The following is a 15,803-nucleotide window of genomic DNA, read 5'->3' on the forward strand; positions in this document are numbered from 1 at the left end:
CTGTTCATTTCTTTTTCTATAGAAAACTCCCACTCTCTAGTAAATTTCTCTTTCAATTTTGTCATTTCATCTTCCATACGACATATTCGCTCTGCGAGAATAAAATTTTCCTCCCGTAGTTTCTCAATTCGTTCGTATAGGTAATCTTTCGAGCTATAGGCCTCACCTTCTTCAAGGTCATCTTCATTCGCTAGTTCTGAGACTGCATCCTCCTCACCCCGGGAGGCATCTTCTTCATCTTGGAAGGCAAACAAACCAATCTCTTCTTCTTCAAACAACAAATACAACAAACCGTCTTCTTCTTCAGACAAAGTCTCCTCCTTTTCCCAGCCATCCCACCAATGTTGTTTGGTTTCAACCTCCACTTGGACATCACTCTCTATTGAGTCTAGACTGCCAAAATTTTTTTTTGATGACTAATTCGACTTCATCATCTGAATCTTCAGTCTGTTTGTCGATAACATAAAAACACCCAACTCCGGGATCAAACACAAAGTAAGGGCACCCATATCTAGGATCAACTACCCAATCGGATCCCATCTCTGCTCAACATTTCACCATGGCTCTGATACCGATTATTAGTTATAAACGAGCAAAGAAAGATTAATACAAAGCAGCAGAAAGCTAATAGCATAAACACAAAACACAAGTGTAACATGGTTCACCACTAAGTGGCTACGTCCACAAGAAATGTAAGGAGTTCTTCTATTAATGAATACTGCAAAATACAACTCTACAAGCATGGACTGTACTCAATATTTATAATCATATAGAACCTTCAAGCAAAAAGTCTCTAGAAAATGAATGGTTGTGACTGTTAGGTTTCACACCCCAACACTTACAATTCCATCACTGTCTCCAACAAAAGCCAACCCAATCTTCCACACGTCTATCACATAAACACAGTTCAAAAACTGATCTGCAAAGTAAGGCCAACAGAGCACAGGCTCTCCCATGGCGATGCTCTTCACTATGGAATTCTATCCACAGTGAGTGATGAAACACGCAATAGAAGGATGAGAAAGAACCTGCATCTGTGGACACCATGGCACAAAATATACCCGATCTTTGGTGGCTTCCATGAATCCTGGAGGAAGTATAGCGCTTGACCCGTCCATGAGATCGCTTCGCAGATCCCACAGAAATGGTTTCTGGGTGGCCTCCAAACCCAGCGCAAATTCTTCCAACTGTCTCTGGTTCACTATTGCCAAGCTTCCGAATGACACGTACACCACACTCTGTTGAGACTGCTTGTCTAGCCAATCCAAACATTCTGCTTCCTCTGTCCAAAAGTTCGCGGTGATTTCTGAATGAACTTCCCCATTAAGACGGGAAGAAGGTATACAAGGACCAATTGAACATAGGGAAGCTCCTTGGGCGATTAGGGTATCGATTACAGGGGCTTCCAGATGATAGAAAGAATTGAATAATACCCATTTGAGCTTTCTCATTCTTTCCATGTAACGCTCAATGAAGCGGAAGATAAACTCTTGCTGGGTTTCATTGAATCCAACAGCCCAAGGAAGCTGTGCAGAGCAGAGAGGCGGCATGGAAGGAAGGTATTTCACCATCGTACAATCCTTGGGGACTCCTGTCAAGCATTCAATTATGTTAAAACTACTCTATTGTTAGAGAATTCTACGCCTTTGTGAAATTGAAAGGAATTATGTGGCTTACCTTTTGAAGGGAGAAGAGAGGAGGAGACGAGATTGGGCAAATTATAGAGCAGGGCATAAGTGGCAGTAAGTGAGGTCCAGAGAGAAGCCATTGGAATTCGGTGGCGGTTGGCTGCATCTAACGCGGTGGACGCCATGCAGTCCGTTATCAAACAGATGTTCTCCTGAGGGTTCTGCATTTTCATCTCCCCAATCAGATTGTTGACGAAGGAGATGATGATGTTTTCCGTCACATGACACAACTTGGCGATATCTGTGCGAGTGTCGGTGGGAGGAAGGCCTGTCTAAGACGACTAACCAGCGAATATCACCATGACTTTTACCTTCCCAAAAATCAGAACCATTGGCGATGGATTTGTTGGCCTGTGCAATACGAAAATAGTTGTAATCGGTATTGATGAAACTGATTACAAATCCTTGTTCAACCAATTTGTTTGCCAACCGCATCATGGGATTGATATGGCCTTGGGCGGGGAAAGGAACCAGAACAGCATGAGATCTCCTGAGTCCAACCATGATTTTTCCTTTCTAGTCAATTCAGGTGCTTATTTCCGCTCTTCAATCCAAATATCTCTGAAAAATCCACAAATTTTGTGTACCGTGTGTAGACTTGATTATATTGAATTGTTGTTCATCTTGATATGTAAGCCAATGGCAGAGTGTCCCACACCTAGAGAAAATTGGTCAAAGCCACGAGTATATGAAAAATTGAACCAACTAATTTCTAGCTTCTTTAATCGCTGACTGCCAAAGAATGTCTATTAGTTTTAGTTTGTCCAGACATAGAAATTTAGTGATGTCGCCGCTTGACCGTTGTTCTAATTCAACTCTACGGTGAAAGAATAAATTCTTACAATAAATGTATTCACAATTGGGAATATCGATTGAAGATGAACACGGCTAATTTGACATCTGTTTGAAATGAAACGTGGCTAAATTCTCGGGATCTTAACTCTGGTGATAAAACGTGCTTGCTAAAATACTCCAAAGATTAAATTATTATTAAAGATTATAACTGTCCGTTCAAGGATAAGCCTAAACTCTATCCTCTTCATTCATTATCTCTCTCCAACTCCCGTTTTCTCCTCGCCCTTCATTATGTATATGTTTATATACATATACATATACCGTTTTTATATATTTTTATGCATATTAATTTTCACATTCTTGTTTCTTTTTCTATTTGTTCTTATTTAATTTGCAACTTTTCTTTTTTACCGTTTAAAGTATGTATAGGTTGCTTGTTTTTAAATATAGGTTTGAATGCATATGTTTGCATGCCTATTAATCTTTATTTGATTGACATTATTTATTTATTTTTTTAAAATATTCAAAAGTGATTAGTTTTTAGTTAGCTTTTTATTTACTTTTGTCTTTGCTTTCTATTTATATTTATTTTTTTATGTCTTTATGTTTAATAATTTTTCTTTCATGAATTTTATAGATTATCAGTTGTGTCATTACATAAATGCATATACATTTGTATATATAATTTCTATCTAATTTGCAACATATTTGTTATTTCTTCAATTATGTTTATATATGAATTGATTGACATTTCATTAGAATTCACAATATTTATATAGGTTTGCATACATATGTTATAGGTGTAGTACCTTTTGATAATTGATATTATTTCATATTCCAAGTTGTTATCATTTCTTTAGTTTTTTGAAGTGATTATTTTTTATTAAATAGATAGGTTTTTATTTTATTTGTGTCCTTCCATTCTATTTATATTTATTTGAGTCTATTTATGTATCTTTACTTTTTGTGAATTTTCATAGGTTCATGTGGTTACATTTTTTTATTATATACACATGTTTTTAGTTTCTTTTTGTCCTTCTATTCTTTTTATGCCTATTTATGTAACTTAATTTTTTGTCAATATTTATATGTTTGTGTGGTTACATACATATTTATTTTGTTTCCTTGCCCCTTTTCTAGCCCAAACTCTAACCCTAATCGAACGCTTATCCTATTTTAACTCTAACCTTAATGTAATTGAATCATAACCCTAATTGAAATCTAATACTAACCTTAAGTATAATTAAACCCTTATCATGATCAAACCCTAACCTTGATAGTATCCCTAATCTAGACCTAATTAAATCCTAACCATAAAATAATCTTACCATAATTAAAACTTTACCATAACCTAACCTCTAAACATAAATACAACCCTACAATTAAGCCCTTACTATATCTTGAACCCTAATTTGACCATAATTAAACCTTAGCCCTAAACATAACCATAACCATAATCCAATTGTAATCCAAATTGAACTTTAATCCTTACCCTTACCCTAATATATCCCAAACTCTGAACCTAATTGAACTCTACTCCTAATTCAAACCAAACCATAATGTAATTAAGTCATAATAATAGTTGAACTCTAATCCTTACCCTAACTATAACTAAATCCATACTATAATGAAATCCTAATCATAGTTGAACCCTAACTCTTATTAACTATAACCTTAACCATAAAACCCCACTTCATTGGTATTCCAACGATGGGCAAGAAAGGGAGCATAGGAGGAAGCAAGTAGGGGAGGGTTTTGTCGACAGATGATTCTGGCGTTGCTGATGAGGATGACGATGGTGATGGGGGAGACGATCTCTTTTTCCCCGTCCTCTTTCCTGTGTTCTAGCCTTTTCTCCCCATTGTGGAACGAGGGTTCTTCGCTAAGGACTGAGAGGACTTGTTGGTTTGGTATGTGGAGACGGTGGCATGGCACCTCTCGTCTGTCTTCGCTAATGGCGCACTTTGTGGAGGTGCGGCTGTGCTGTTTCTCACTCTTGAAGGGTGATGGATTCCTCTTGGGTTCATGCGGGTCGGGTTTTGGGTGGACGACTCTGTCCCTCTTCTGGGGTTTTTTGTGGGTGTTGTCCCCTGTTCGGGCTTTCCACTTAGGTTGGTCTTCAGGAACCCCTTTCTTCTTCTTGGGTTATTTTTTTCAGTGAGAGGTTTGCGGGGGCTTTGGTTCTGCGCCTTGTTGGAGGGTGGTTTGAGGTTGGTGGCCTTTTTGGGTTTCTTTTCTTGTTTGTTTTCTCATGGGTTGTTTGCTAAGCGGTCTATTGAGGTGACTGCAACTTCTATTGAGGTGGAGTTGGACTTGGTTGTTTTCTCGTGACTAGTTGCAGGGAAAGTTTTTGGTTGGCTGCTTCCCTTTGGCATTCTCTTTCATCTTTTATTGTTATGGTTTTGGGAGCCATGCTAAAACCTAGATTTTTTGGTTCGGGGAGCCGGTTAAACCCCCATGGGGTGAATTTTAGTAATTTTGGGAGATATATTGTAGCCCATGTTTCTTTGGTTCAAATTAAAGTTAAGGGAGTCTATATAAAATCCTTTTTGTCTCTTGTTTTGGGTTTTGTTCTTCCTCGTGTGCCTCATGCTTATCTTGGACCTTGTTTTCTTGAGGGTTATTCTAACCTTCTTCATGTCTCCATGGCTTGGTGCTTTATGATTTATTGTTTGCATCTTGGGGCTTCTCCAACATTTCCTATTGAGGTGGATTTGTCTTCTATAGAGGGGGAGATGGATGTGGCTGGAGGTGCTTTATCTTCTATTGAGGTGGAGTTAGATGTTGCTGGTTATGCCTGGAGGATTCACATGTTCGAGTATTTTGGTGCTGAAGGTTTTTGGTGCTTTTTTGAAGTGCTATTTGGTTGTGGGAGCCCTATAAAACCCACTCTAAAGGTTGAGGGAGCATGGAAAAACCCTATGTATTTTTCTCTTTTCAGGGCCAGGCTGGATGCTGACAATTTTCAAGGGCGTAGTTTGGCCAGTCTTTGTTTTTGGTTAGGTGAAGGTTTTGTTGATGTTCTCCTGATGTTTCTACTACAGGTTAAGGGTGCCTGGGAAAACCCTGCTGGTTGGCTGAGGGTGCTAGTCAAATCCTTATTCTCTATCTCCGAGATCTAGTTGTTTTTAGATCTGTTAATTTGGCTAGTGTGGTTTGTAGTGTTTGATCCTTTTTTTCTGGTTGGTGATTGGTTTAGTGTTGGCTGCTAGGTATGCTTGATCTTTCTATCTGCAATGTCCCATTGTTGGTTCTGGATCCGTAAAAATTTGAGGGTTTCAGGTCCCCTCAAAACCTGTTTATCCTAATAAAAAACTAGAAGCTTAACCATTAACCCTAATCAATCTAATTGAATGTCAACCCTAACATAATCCTAAACATAACTCTATCCATAGAATTAAACCCTACCTACAACTTGAAACTTAATCTAATGCTAATTGAACCCTAACCCTAAATAGAACTCTAACCATTATTAAATACTAATCCTAATTGAAATCTAGCCCAAACCCTTACCCCAATTGAAATTCAGTCCTATTTTAACACTAACTCTAATGTAATTGATTCTTGACCCTAATTAAGATCTAATACAAAACCCTAACTATAATTAAAACCTAACCATAATCAAATGCTAACCTTGACAATATCTCTATTCTAGACCTATTTGAACCCTAAACCTAATAAAACCTTTATTGTAACATAACCATAACCCTTATTGAAGCATAACTCTAATCCTAAAATCGAGCTTTATTATATAATCCTAACCCTCGCACCATGCTTTATCCTTAAACCATAACCTTTTTTGAATCCTAACACTAACTTTACCCCTAATTAATCCCTAAATAAATTGTAATACTAACCCTTTTCCTGATTGAATCCAATCCCTAACCATAAAAATGATTCTGATTGAACCACAACCCTTACATCGATCATTATCCTAAAATAGTAACCATAATTGTAACATAACCTTAACCCTAAACCTTATCTTACCATAATTGAAACCTAACCATAACCTAACCCTAAACTCTAACCCTAGAATTAAACCCTAACTACAACTTGAACCCTAATATAACCATAATGAACCCTAAACTTCAACTTAGCCCTAACCCTAGTTAAGTTGTAATCCTAATTGAACCCTAGCCCTAAACTTAAACCTAAATGTAATTAAATTGTAATCCTAATTAAACTCTAATTTTAATAGATAATCCTAACCCTAATCTAGCCAAAACCCTAATCCTAATTGAACACTAATACTAATTTAACCCCAGCCCTAATGTAATTGAATTATAACCTTAATTCTAACCCCACTTTAACTCTATCCCTAACTATAATTGAACCCTTGTGATAACTTCACCCTAAAATTAACCCTAACCATAATTAATCCCTATCTTGAACTTGAACCCTAACCCTAAAGTAGTCCTAACCCTAAACCCAACCTAACCTTGACCTTATCCCTAATCTAAACCTAATTGAACCCCAACCCTAATTAAATCTTTATGCTAACTTAATAGTTAAACCTAATTAAACCTTAACCATAACCTTGAGCCAAGCTTTATTGTTCAAACCTAACCCTAACACAATGCTTTATTCTTAAACACTAACCCTTGTTGAATCCTAACACTAACTCTACCCTAATTTAATTGTAATACTAACCCTAATCCTTATTGAACCCTAGTCTTGACCCTAACACTGATTCTCATTGAAGCTCAACCCTTACTCGAAGCATTATCCCAAAATTATAACCCTAATTGTAGCCTAAGCTTAACCCTAAACCTAATCTTATCATAATTGAAAACTAGCCATAACCTAACCATAAAATTAACTCTAACCTTAGAATTAAACCTACCTCCATCTGAACCCCAATCTAACCGTAATTAAACCCTAACTGTACCAAATCCTAAACATAATCAAACCCTAACCCTACCAATAATCAAACCATAATCATAACAAAGCCTAATTATAATCAAACCATAACTGTACCAAAGCTTAATCCTAATTAAAATAAAATACCAACCCTAACAATAATCAAACCATAACCCTAATCAAAACAAAATTTAGCCATAATTAAACAATATAATTAAGCCCTACTTTCTAGTTGAACCTAATCTACCTATAATAAAACCCTATGCAAAATTGAACCCTCTAATTGAACCCCAACCCTAACCTAACATTAACCCTAACCATAATTGTGCTTGAGCTATAATGCTAATTAAACTATAACATGAACCATATTTGAACCCTAGTTATTATTTTACCCTATCTATAAATCAGACAATTAAGGTTGAGATAGAGTTAGGGTTATAATTCTATTATTAATGCTTTATTATTCTAATATAAAATAATATTTTTATCTAAATCTAACATAGCTAATACAATTATAAAATTATAAAATTATAAAACTCTAAATATAATGTATATTAATATTATACTAATAATAGATTACTATATTAATATTATATTAATACACTTATAGGTATTGAAAATAATTATAATATAATAATATTAGTATACTTCTATTTAATAAGACAATACAATATAATTATTTATTGACTTCTTTATTGTCTTCTTTGTTAAATCATGATTGCTACTGTTTATGGTGAAAATGGATAAAACAATAATAATGATATTGAAAGGCTAAATGAATTCAACCACAAAACCCTAGCCTAACAACAACAAAGATCCACCATAACATATGAAGATTACCCAAGACAATGCAAATCAAATGAAATCACAAAGATTATACCATCACATGTCCAATAGGGTTTGAATCTCCATTCTTCCTATCTCCATTGATCTTGTTTGATATATTTGCTCTCAGATTTTATGTGCACAAGAGCTCAATAAAGAACGGAATGTGGTTGCTAGTAGGATTGCATATGAAAAGCGTAATGTAGTCAAGTAGTCGGGTAGTTAGGGTTTGTTAATGAAGGAAGTATCTCTTTATATAGAAGACACTATATGAAATGGAGGGATAAGATTGAGAGGTGTAAAAGGAGGTCGACTATGATTAGAGGGTAGGTAAAAGAAATAATAAAATAATGAAAGGGGTAGGTAGTGTATGAATTAAGAGATGAATGACATGTGTCATGGGTAGAAAAGGCTAATGAATTAATTAAATAAATAAAGATTTATTTAATTAATAGAAGAAGTGGGATCAATTAAATAAATAAAATATTTATTTAATTTAGGGAAAAGGGATAATTTAAATAAATAAATGTATTTATTTAAATGAGAAATAAGGCTAGAAGAGGATAAATGAATTAATTAAATAAATAAAGATTTATTTAATTAATAGAAGAATTAGGCTTAGATAATTAAATAAATAAAAATATTTATTTAACTAGACATGACAATTTTAGGTGTCTACATTTTGCCCTCTTTGAGACAATGCGGCTTGTCGCGTTGTTTCAAAGAAGATAATATGAACTGATACAAAGTTGCCCCAAGATGGGAATGATATGCCCCCTCGAGAGATTGGATGAAAATGTTTGAAAAGATCACAGACAATCTCTCGATAAGAAAGACGAGATAGAATGGACTGACCGAATAAAGTGACAAAGTCATAGGATAAAGAAGAGTGACTCGGGAGACGAGGGCTAGGGCTAGGGTAGTCTATAAAATAGACCATGAGGGAAATACATCCTCATTGTCATCTACACCTCCAAGAGATTAGAGTTCAGAGAGAGAAAAGAGCAGTAGCAGTCAGCAACAATGGCTTTGGTTCATAGATTCGACCATGTTCACTGATTCCAGAGGCCAGCAGAGGCAGGAGAGCTAGTAAGTACCACAAAACCTCCTTGTACTTTGATGCATTTATTGTTGTCATTAATGCATGCTAGGTAGTTTAATAAATGCGCGTTTATGTTAGGAAAATGCGTTTGTGTCCAAAAATGTGAATTTGTGTCTTCTAGGTCAAATCGACAGTTCTGTGATGAACATACGTTGTCGATTGGATAAGCTGCTAAGATGATACACTCAAGCAGGTCCTCTAGGGAAAACTAGGATAGCAAATAGGGCTAGGATTGACAATTCTATGATAGAACATATGTTACCAATTAGGAAACTACTGAATAAGATTCACTCAAGCATAGGCCCTAGGATAAGATAAATCAAGGCACTTTGTGATGAATAGTGAGTACCAAGATATAGTACTTTGTGATGAATAGGGAGTACTAAAATATGAGCAGCACTTTGTGATGAACAATGAGTGCAAATGTGAGCAGCACTTTGTGAAGAATAGGGAGTGCCAAACATGTAGTACTTTGTGATAAACAAGGAGTACCACTAAGATAGAAGCAACACTTTGTGATGAATAGTGAGTGTCACTAGGATAGAAGCAACACTTTGTGATGAGTAGTGAGTGTTACTAGGATAGAGTACCATATGCACTTAGATAAAAAAATTAGCATTTTGTGATGAATAGTGAATGCCACTATGATTGACATGATTGATTTGCTTGATTGCAGGAGTATTTGCCTATGCTAGAGTCACGGGAGAGATTCCCATCGACTCAGAGGTTGCGACCTGAGTTGACATTCGAGGACAGCGCTGCTATTGAGGCTATGGGATTGAGACATATTCTGTATGTGCCTGAGTTTCGGGCAAACATGGGTTTGCTAACTGCACTAGCAGAGAGATGGCACTCTGAGACTTGCACGTTTCATTTGCCGATGGAGGAGATGACAGTCACCCTGGAGGATGTATACCGGATTCTGAGGATACCGATCGATGGGGAGCTGATACCCTACGATTGAGATGGAGACAGGGATGCCCTTAGATGAGTGTTTTGGGACCTAGGATTGGAGATGAGGGTAGGGCATGTGGCATGGGATACCATGACACAGACAGGATTGGAACTATCGGTAGTGGTAGGAAGAGCGATCAGTGGGTTCTTGTGTCCAGATAGAGCGACATGAGGGTTGGTTGTGGGCTAGGGGAGCACATTGGAGACAATAGTGACACAAGACACTAGATATGCCTGGGGACCGTGCGTGCTGGCACACCTATATTATGAGCTTCATTAGTTTGTGTACCATGGATTAGTGGGATTGGGCTGTGGGGTCACATTGTTACAGGTGTGGGCCTATGAGAATCTACTGGTGACACGACCTATACATTTTAGGGGCAGAGGTCACGGATGTAGTTTCGTGCATTTGTATGATATGATCACCTCACAGCCATGGATTGACAAGTTGGAGTACTGGTAGTGGGCTATAGATGAGATTGATATGGTTATATGGAGGCTGTACCTGGGGTGAGAGCAGTGGGAGGATGATGTAGTAGAGCTACCCTACACCTTTTGGAGTAGGTATCTGATTGGGCGGACGCCCTATGTACTGGAGAGGCAGCTAGTTGACAGGGTGGGCAGGCAGTTTGGCAGGATCCAGTGGATGCCATGGGGTTCAGGCATGTATGCGCACACGGTCAGGGATCAGGTGCAGTTCGGGCCGTTGCTATCATATGATTAGGCTATTACAGAGCTAGTGGAGATGATGCCCCTACCCTGGGATATATGGCCAGAGATCGAGGATGCCAGCATGGATGCAGAGTACACAACGTATTGGGCCGAGCATCCATTCCCATGCTTGATAGATCCAGGAGAGCCGCTAGATGGAGATGGTGGTGGGGATGGTGATGATGATGGGGATGATGGGGGTAGAGGCCGATGGAGGAGGTGGGGTGCAGTTGGAGAGAGGAAGGTGGCACCGCAGAGGGAGGGTGGAGAGGACAAACAGGTTCAGATTGTGAGGGGTCACGGTGGATTACCGCTACAGGTGCCAACAACACAGGGTCCCAGACAGGTGTAGGGATAGGGACAGAGGCAGGTATAGGTACAACCACAGGTATAGGAACAGGCACAGGGACAGGCACCCATACAGGGGGAGCCACAGGTAGAGGCACAGGGGGTCGAGGCAGAGGAGGATGAGCTGGTTGAGCTGAGGGAGATTTGCCAAGGATAGGCAGATGAGATTCAGGACCTAGAGAGGGAGAGGGATAGACTCAGGAGGCGGCTTAGAGATACTGAGCGGGAGCGAGACTAGGCTATTCAGTGCTACACAGAGGCTGAGACAACACTGAGGGCTGGGAGGTAGGCGACAGAGGACACAGGGGCTGGATATGCCTATGTCCTATGGGCAGGGGAGGAGATCGCCTACTGGTGGGATTTCTATTATGGTGCAGTGCTAGCTGATCAGTGGGTGAGGAGCTTCCATAGACGATCATGGACAGCGATAGCTATGGGAGGGAGCCAGAGGAGACAAGCATCCAGCGGTGGGGTTATGGGTCCTCCACCACCACCAGATAGAGGGGACAGGAGGGATGATCCTGGGGTAGGTCCTTTGAGGGCTTAGATTCCATCGAGGTCAGGTGGCTCCAAGGGAGGGAGTTCATCATAGCCGTAGAGGGCTCCCTATGTATCAGTATTGTACCATTTTGTATGATGATGTAGACACCTATGGGTGATTGTAGCAATATGATTTTGACATCATTGTATCATGACACTTTTGATTTATATATATGAGATGATTCATCTTTGGGGCAGCTATATGCATGTGTACTTATGTGATGAGATGTTCTTATGTGTTGCTTATGATATAGATGCAAATATGTATATGATGCAATGCAATATATTTGTTCTTTTATGTTTTATATGTGTATGCATGATGCAAATGTGAATGTATGTAATGCAGATGAATATGATAATGCAAATGTAAATTGTGCTAACATATGTTGTGTGCAGGATGTGACGTAATTGTGATATCTATATGTATGAAATGCTTATATGTGGTAATGCAGGTGCAACTACATGAAATGCAAATGTTTTTGGTGTGTCATTATACTAAGTCATGTGATAGCAGGCTACACGGACTCAAGAAGGATGATGGAAGTCAATCAAGAAAGGGGGATAGAAGATAGAAGATATGAAAGTGAAAGAGCTTCTTGTGCATTATCATCATTGAGCTTTATTATGGCAAGTAGGTTATGACAATCGAGGCATATGTTCGACCCAGAAAGTTATTGTACCTATTTGCATGGAGATAAGACAGTCCCAAACAAGGAATGCCCCAGTTCATACTAGACTCACAGTGTCCTCATATCCTTGGACAAGTCATAGCATTACTAAGAGACAATCCACAGACAACAAAAGAAAAATAGGTGACGATACCCCATCCTCGCCTTTCTAGTCAAAGACATCCTGGAGATAGAATCTCTAGTCAGAGACATCCTGGAAAAGCTAAAAGACATGTCACCACAAAGATAAAATCAAAAGAAAACCAAGACTCGACACCAATATCCACTGTAGTCCTCAAGTTTAGTGTCTCTTGTCACTTGTATAACTCTTATTTGATTGTGGTCACAATGTTTACTTTCACAAAAAGGATAGATAGCACTAAACCATAATGTTGTCAGAGTCTATTGAAAGATTTGATTTGTTGAAGCCCATTGTTGTTGCTGTGTCTCATCTGAAATTGACTGAATCCATGAAACTGATACTTTATTGTGAAGAAGATGAAACTTTATTGCGGATTGGCGATGCAGATGCTGCTTTATTGCGAATTATGTGCGGATAGACTGAAGAAAGCTGGAAGAAACTGTACTCCTCAAAACATGTGATGTTCTTAGTTCCACAACCATTACTAGACACAGGATTTGCCTTAGCCACAGATAGGATCTAATTTATTATGGATGGAAAGGAGTGAAAAGGGAGGTTTATTATGAATGGCGAACCATTCTTGGGTAGATCAATAACAAGCCATGATGAGAATGTGCAAGTTTATTATGAACGAATAGGTTGTGAGTGTGTGTAGAGTGAAAGGATGCAAGAGAATCCTAAAGGAGGGAGGAGCAATGTCTCTACACATGGCGCTGGTGACCCAGTTTTCACCATGGTACTTGCCCAGGGCGCCACCGAAGTGGTTTTCACCGTTGGACGAAAATGTTTTTCTTTTTTTCTTTTTTCTTTTTTTTTGTGTCACAAGGCGCCTGTTTGCCAGGTTTTCACCAAGTAACGATTTTTTTGTTTTATAATTTTTTTTTTGTATTTTTGAATTTTTTGATATTTTTTGTATTTTTTGAATTAGGACACTCTGAAGAGCTATGTGTAAAACCTGCGAAGGTGTATGTTGTTGATAGGATCCTCCAAAGGTTCACCTTCTGTAGTTGAGAGCTGATATGCACTAGATCCATATGCTGCTATAATGATGTAAGGACCAAGCCAGTTTGGTTCGAACTTGCCCTTCTTCTCTCTGTCTTGCTGATTTTTGAGGTTTTCTCTGAGAACCAAATCACCTACTTCAAATGTGCCAAGCTTGACCTTATGATTGTAGCTGCATTGTTTCTTGACTGAATGATGTGTAGCTTGAGTGACTGTCTTCCTTGATAAAGGAATTGAGATAGAATTACTAGCATGTGGACTACGTAGGCCCATATGCATGTCACCTAAAGAAGTTTGGGCATCACTGACAACAAAGTCCCTTGAGGAAGCTCCATTAAAGGTCCATGATGTATCGTCGGAAGGAAAAGGATGTGCGGAACAAGTGGATGAGGAATGAAGGCTTATGATTGTGAAAAGAAGTGAAAGTAGGATAGCATGATGGAGACTTAGGATCAACAAGTATGCTTTTTTACTTGAAATTTTAGAACTTTTGCCCCCAGTTATTTTGATATTAGGGGAGATCATCTCTTGCTCTTTTTGCTTCATAGGATTTTTATCCTTGACTTTGATCTTTGCAAAGTCCAATAACTTTTGATTTTGATATGGACTAAAGGACTTTTCTTTATTTTTGACTTTTAGATTTTTCTTTTCAAAGCTTGATTTTTGATCCCCAATGAGTAAGGGATTTTGTAATTGTTGTTGATCCAAGTCTAGGAGCGGAGAGGAAATGGAATGAATGGATGATATGGTAAGGCTATGTGATTTTTCAAGAGGGCTGGCAATATGCTCAATAGATTCTTTGTTGGAACCACTCTTAGGACTACTGATATCAAGAGTTGCTTGCACCACTGGAGGAGATTTGCATTCAGACTCAGTAGCCACAACACTAGGTGGTTCACACCCAATTCCTTGTAAATTGTTTATAGATTGTTCCTGTTGACTGAATACCTTAGGAGATAGTGGGAGTTGATCAACATGAAAGATATACTCACCACATCCCATGTCTTTAAACTTGAACATTTCTTTTAGCTCTGCTTGTTTTGATGTAGAAGCTTTCAAGGATTCAGGATCCACATATGCTGAAGATAGAACAACTTCTTAATTGATTGGTATTGTTATTTCTGATCTAGGTCGCAGATTATTGCAATATATGAATGGATTTTGGTCAACTTTGATGGTCACTTCAACTCCATTGTGTGGAAACTTGATACATTGATAATATGTAGATGGTACTGCGCACATCTCATGAATCCAAGGACGTCCCAAAAGTATGTTGTATGTGAGATCTAGATCAAGGACCTGAAAAACCACATCCTTTGTAACTTGCCCAACTCTGAGAGGTAAAATGACTGTACCCTTGGATGAATGCTCTTCATCATCATATGCTTTGATAGTAATTTTGTTTGTAGAATTCACAGCTTTGTCAGAATATCCCAATTGTTTAATAGTGCTCAATGTATAAATGTTTAGACCTGCTCCTCCATCAATTAGGACTCATTTGATTCTATGTTTGTGTATGAAGGCTTTAATGTGTAAAGATGCATTATGTGGCTGGGTTACGGATGCGTCATCAGCTTCTATGAATGTAAGGTAGTGTGGAATGGAAAGGTATCCCACCATGGCTTGAAATTGGTCCACGTTCAGATCAGTAGGAATGACAGTGTCTCTCAAAGTTTTGTCAAGAACGACTTTATGTGCAGGGGATATGCGTAAAAGCTCAAGGATGGATATGAGTGCGGGTGTCTTCCCTAACTGTTCTACAAGGTCATACTCAGGCTTGGTTGATGAGGAAGTGGTGTTTTTAGCTGTAGCACCTTGCCAAGTGATTTTACCTTGATGAGTTGTGACATGACATTCAGAGGTAGGTTCAGAAGAAGATCCAACACCTTTTAGGACAATCTTGGGTCTCTAGGTAGAATTCTCAGGGTTTTTGTCCTTGATGATAATGGTAGAGACGTAATTGTCCATCGAAATGTGATTGATAGTTGAATCATAGTTGTAGGATGCTCTAGTATAGTTGGTTTGATCATCTGTGACTTTAGCTTTTCCTTTGTCATGTTTTGGGAATGGTTCCTTAAACATCTCATGTTCTTGATTGGATGAGTGCCCTTCAATCTCAATGTCACCCCTATCAATGAGATCTTGTATGATATTCTTCAGTCGATGAC

At 38.4% G+C, this 15,803-nt stretch overlaps 1 protein-coding gene across 1 annotated transcript; it reads right to left on the reverse strand.

Annotated features, from left to right (window-relative positions):
* Positions 1-980: 980 nt before the first annotated feature.
* LOC131055570 (UDP-glycosyltransferase 85A2-like) lies at positions 981-1,869 on the reverse strand. The gene is made up of 2 exons (XM_057990035.2): positions 1,678-1,869; positions 981-1,591 (listed from the first exon to the last, which is right to left on the reverse strand). The coding sequence occupies exons 1-2, from the start codon at positions 1,859-1,861 to the stop codon at positions 981-983; spliced, it is 795 nt and encodes a 264-aa protein (XP_057846018.2). The 5' UTR covers positions 1,862-1,869.
* Between the last annotated feature and the right edge of the window lie 13,934 nt (positions 1,870-15,803).

Source organism: Cryptomeria japonica, chromosome 10 (genome assembly GCF_030272615.1).
Source record: "Cryptomeria japonica chromosome 10, Sugi_1.0, whole genome shotgun sequence".
In the NCBI taxonomy this organism is placed as follows: Eukaryota; Viridiplantae; Streptophyta; class Pinopsida; order Cupressales; family Cupressaceae; genus Cryptomeria; species Cryptomeria japonica.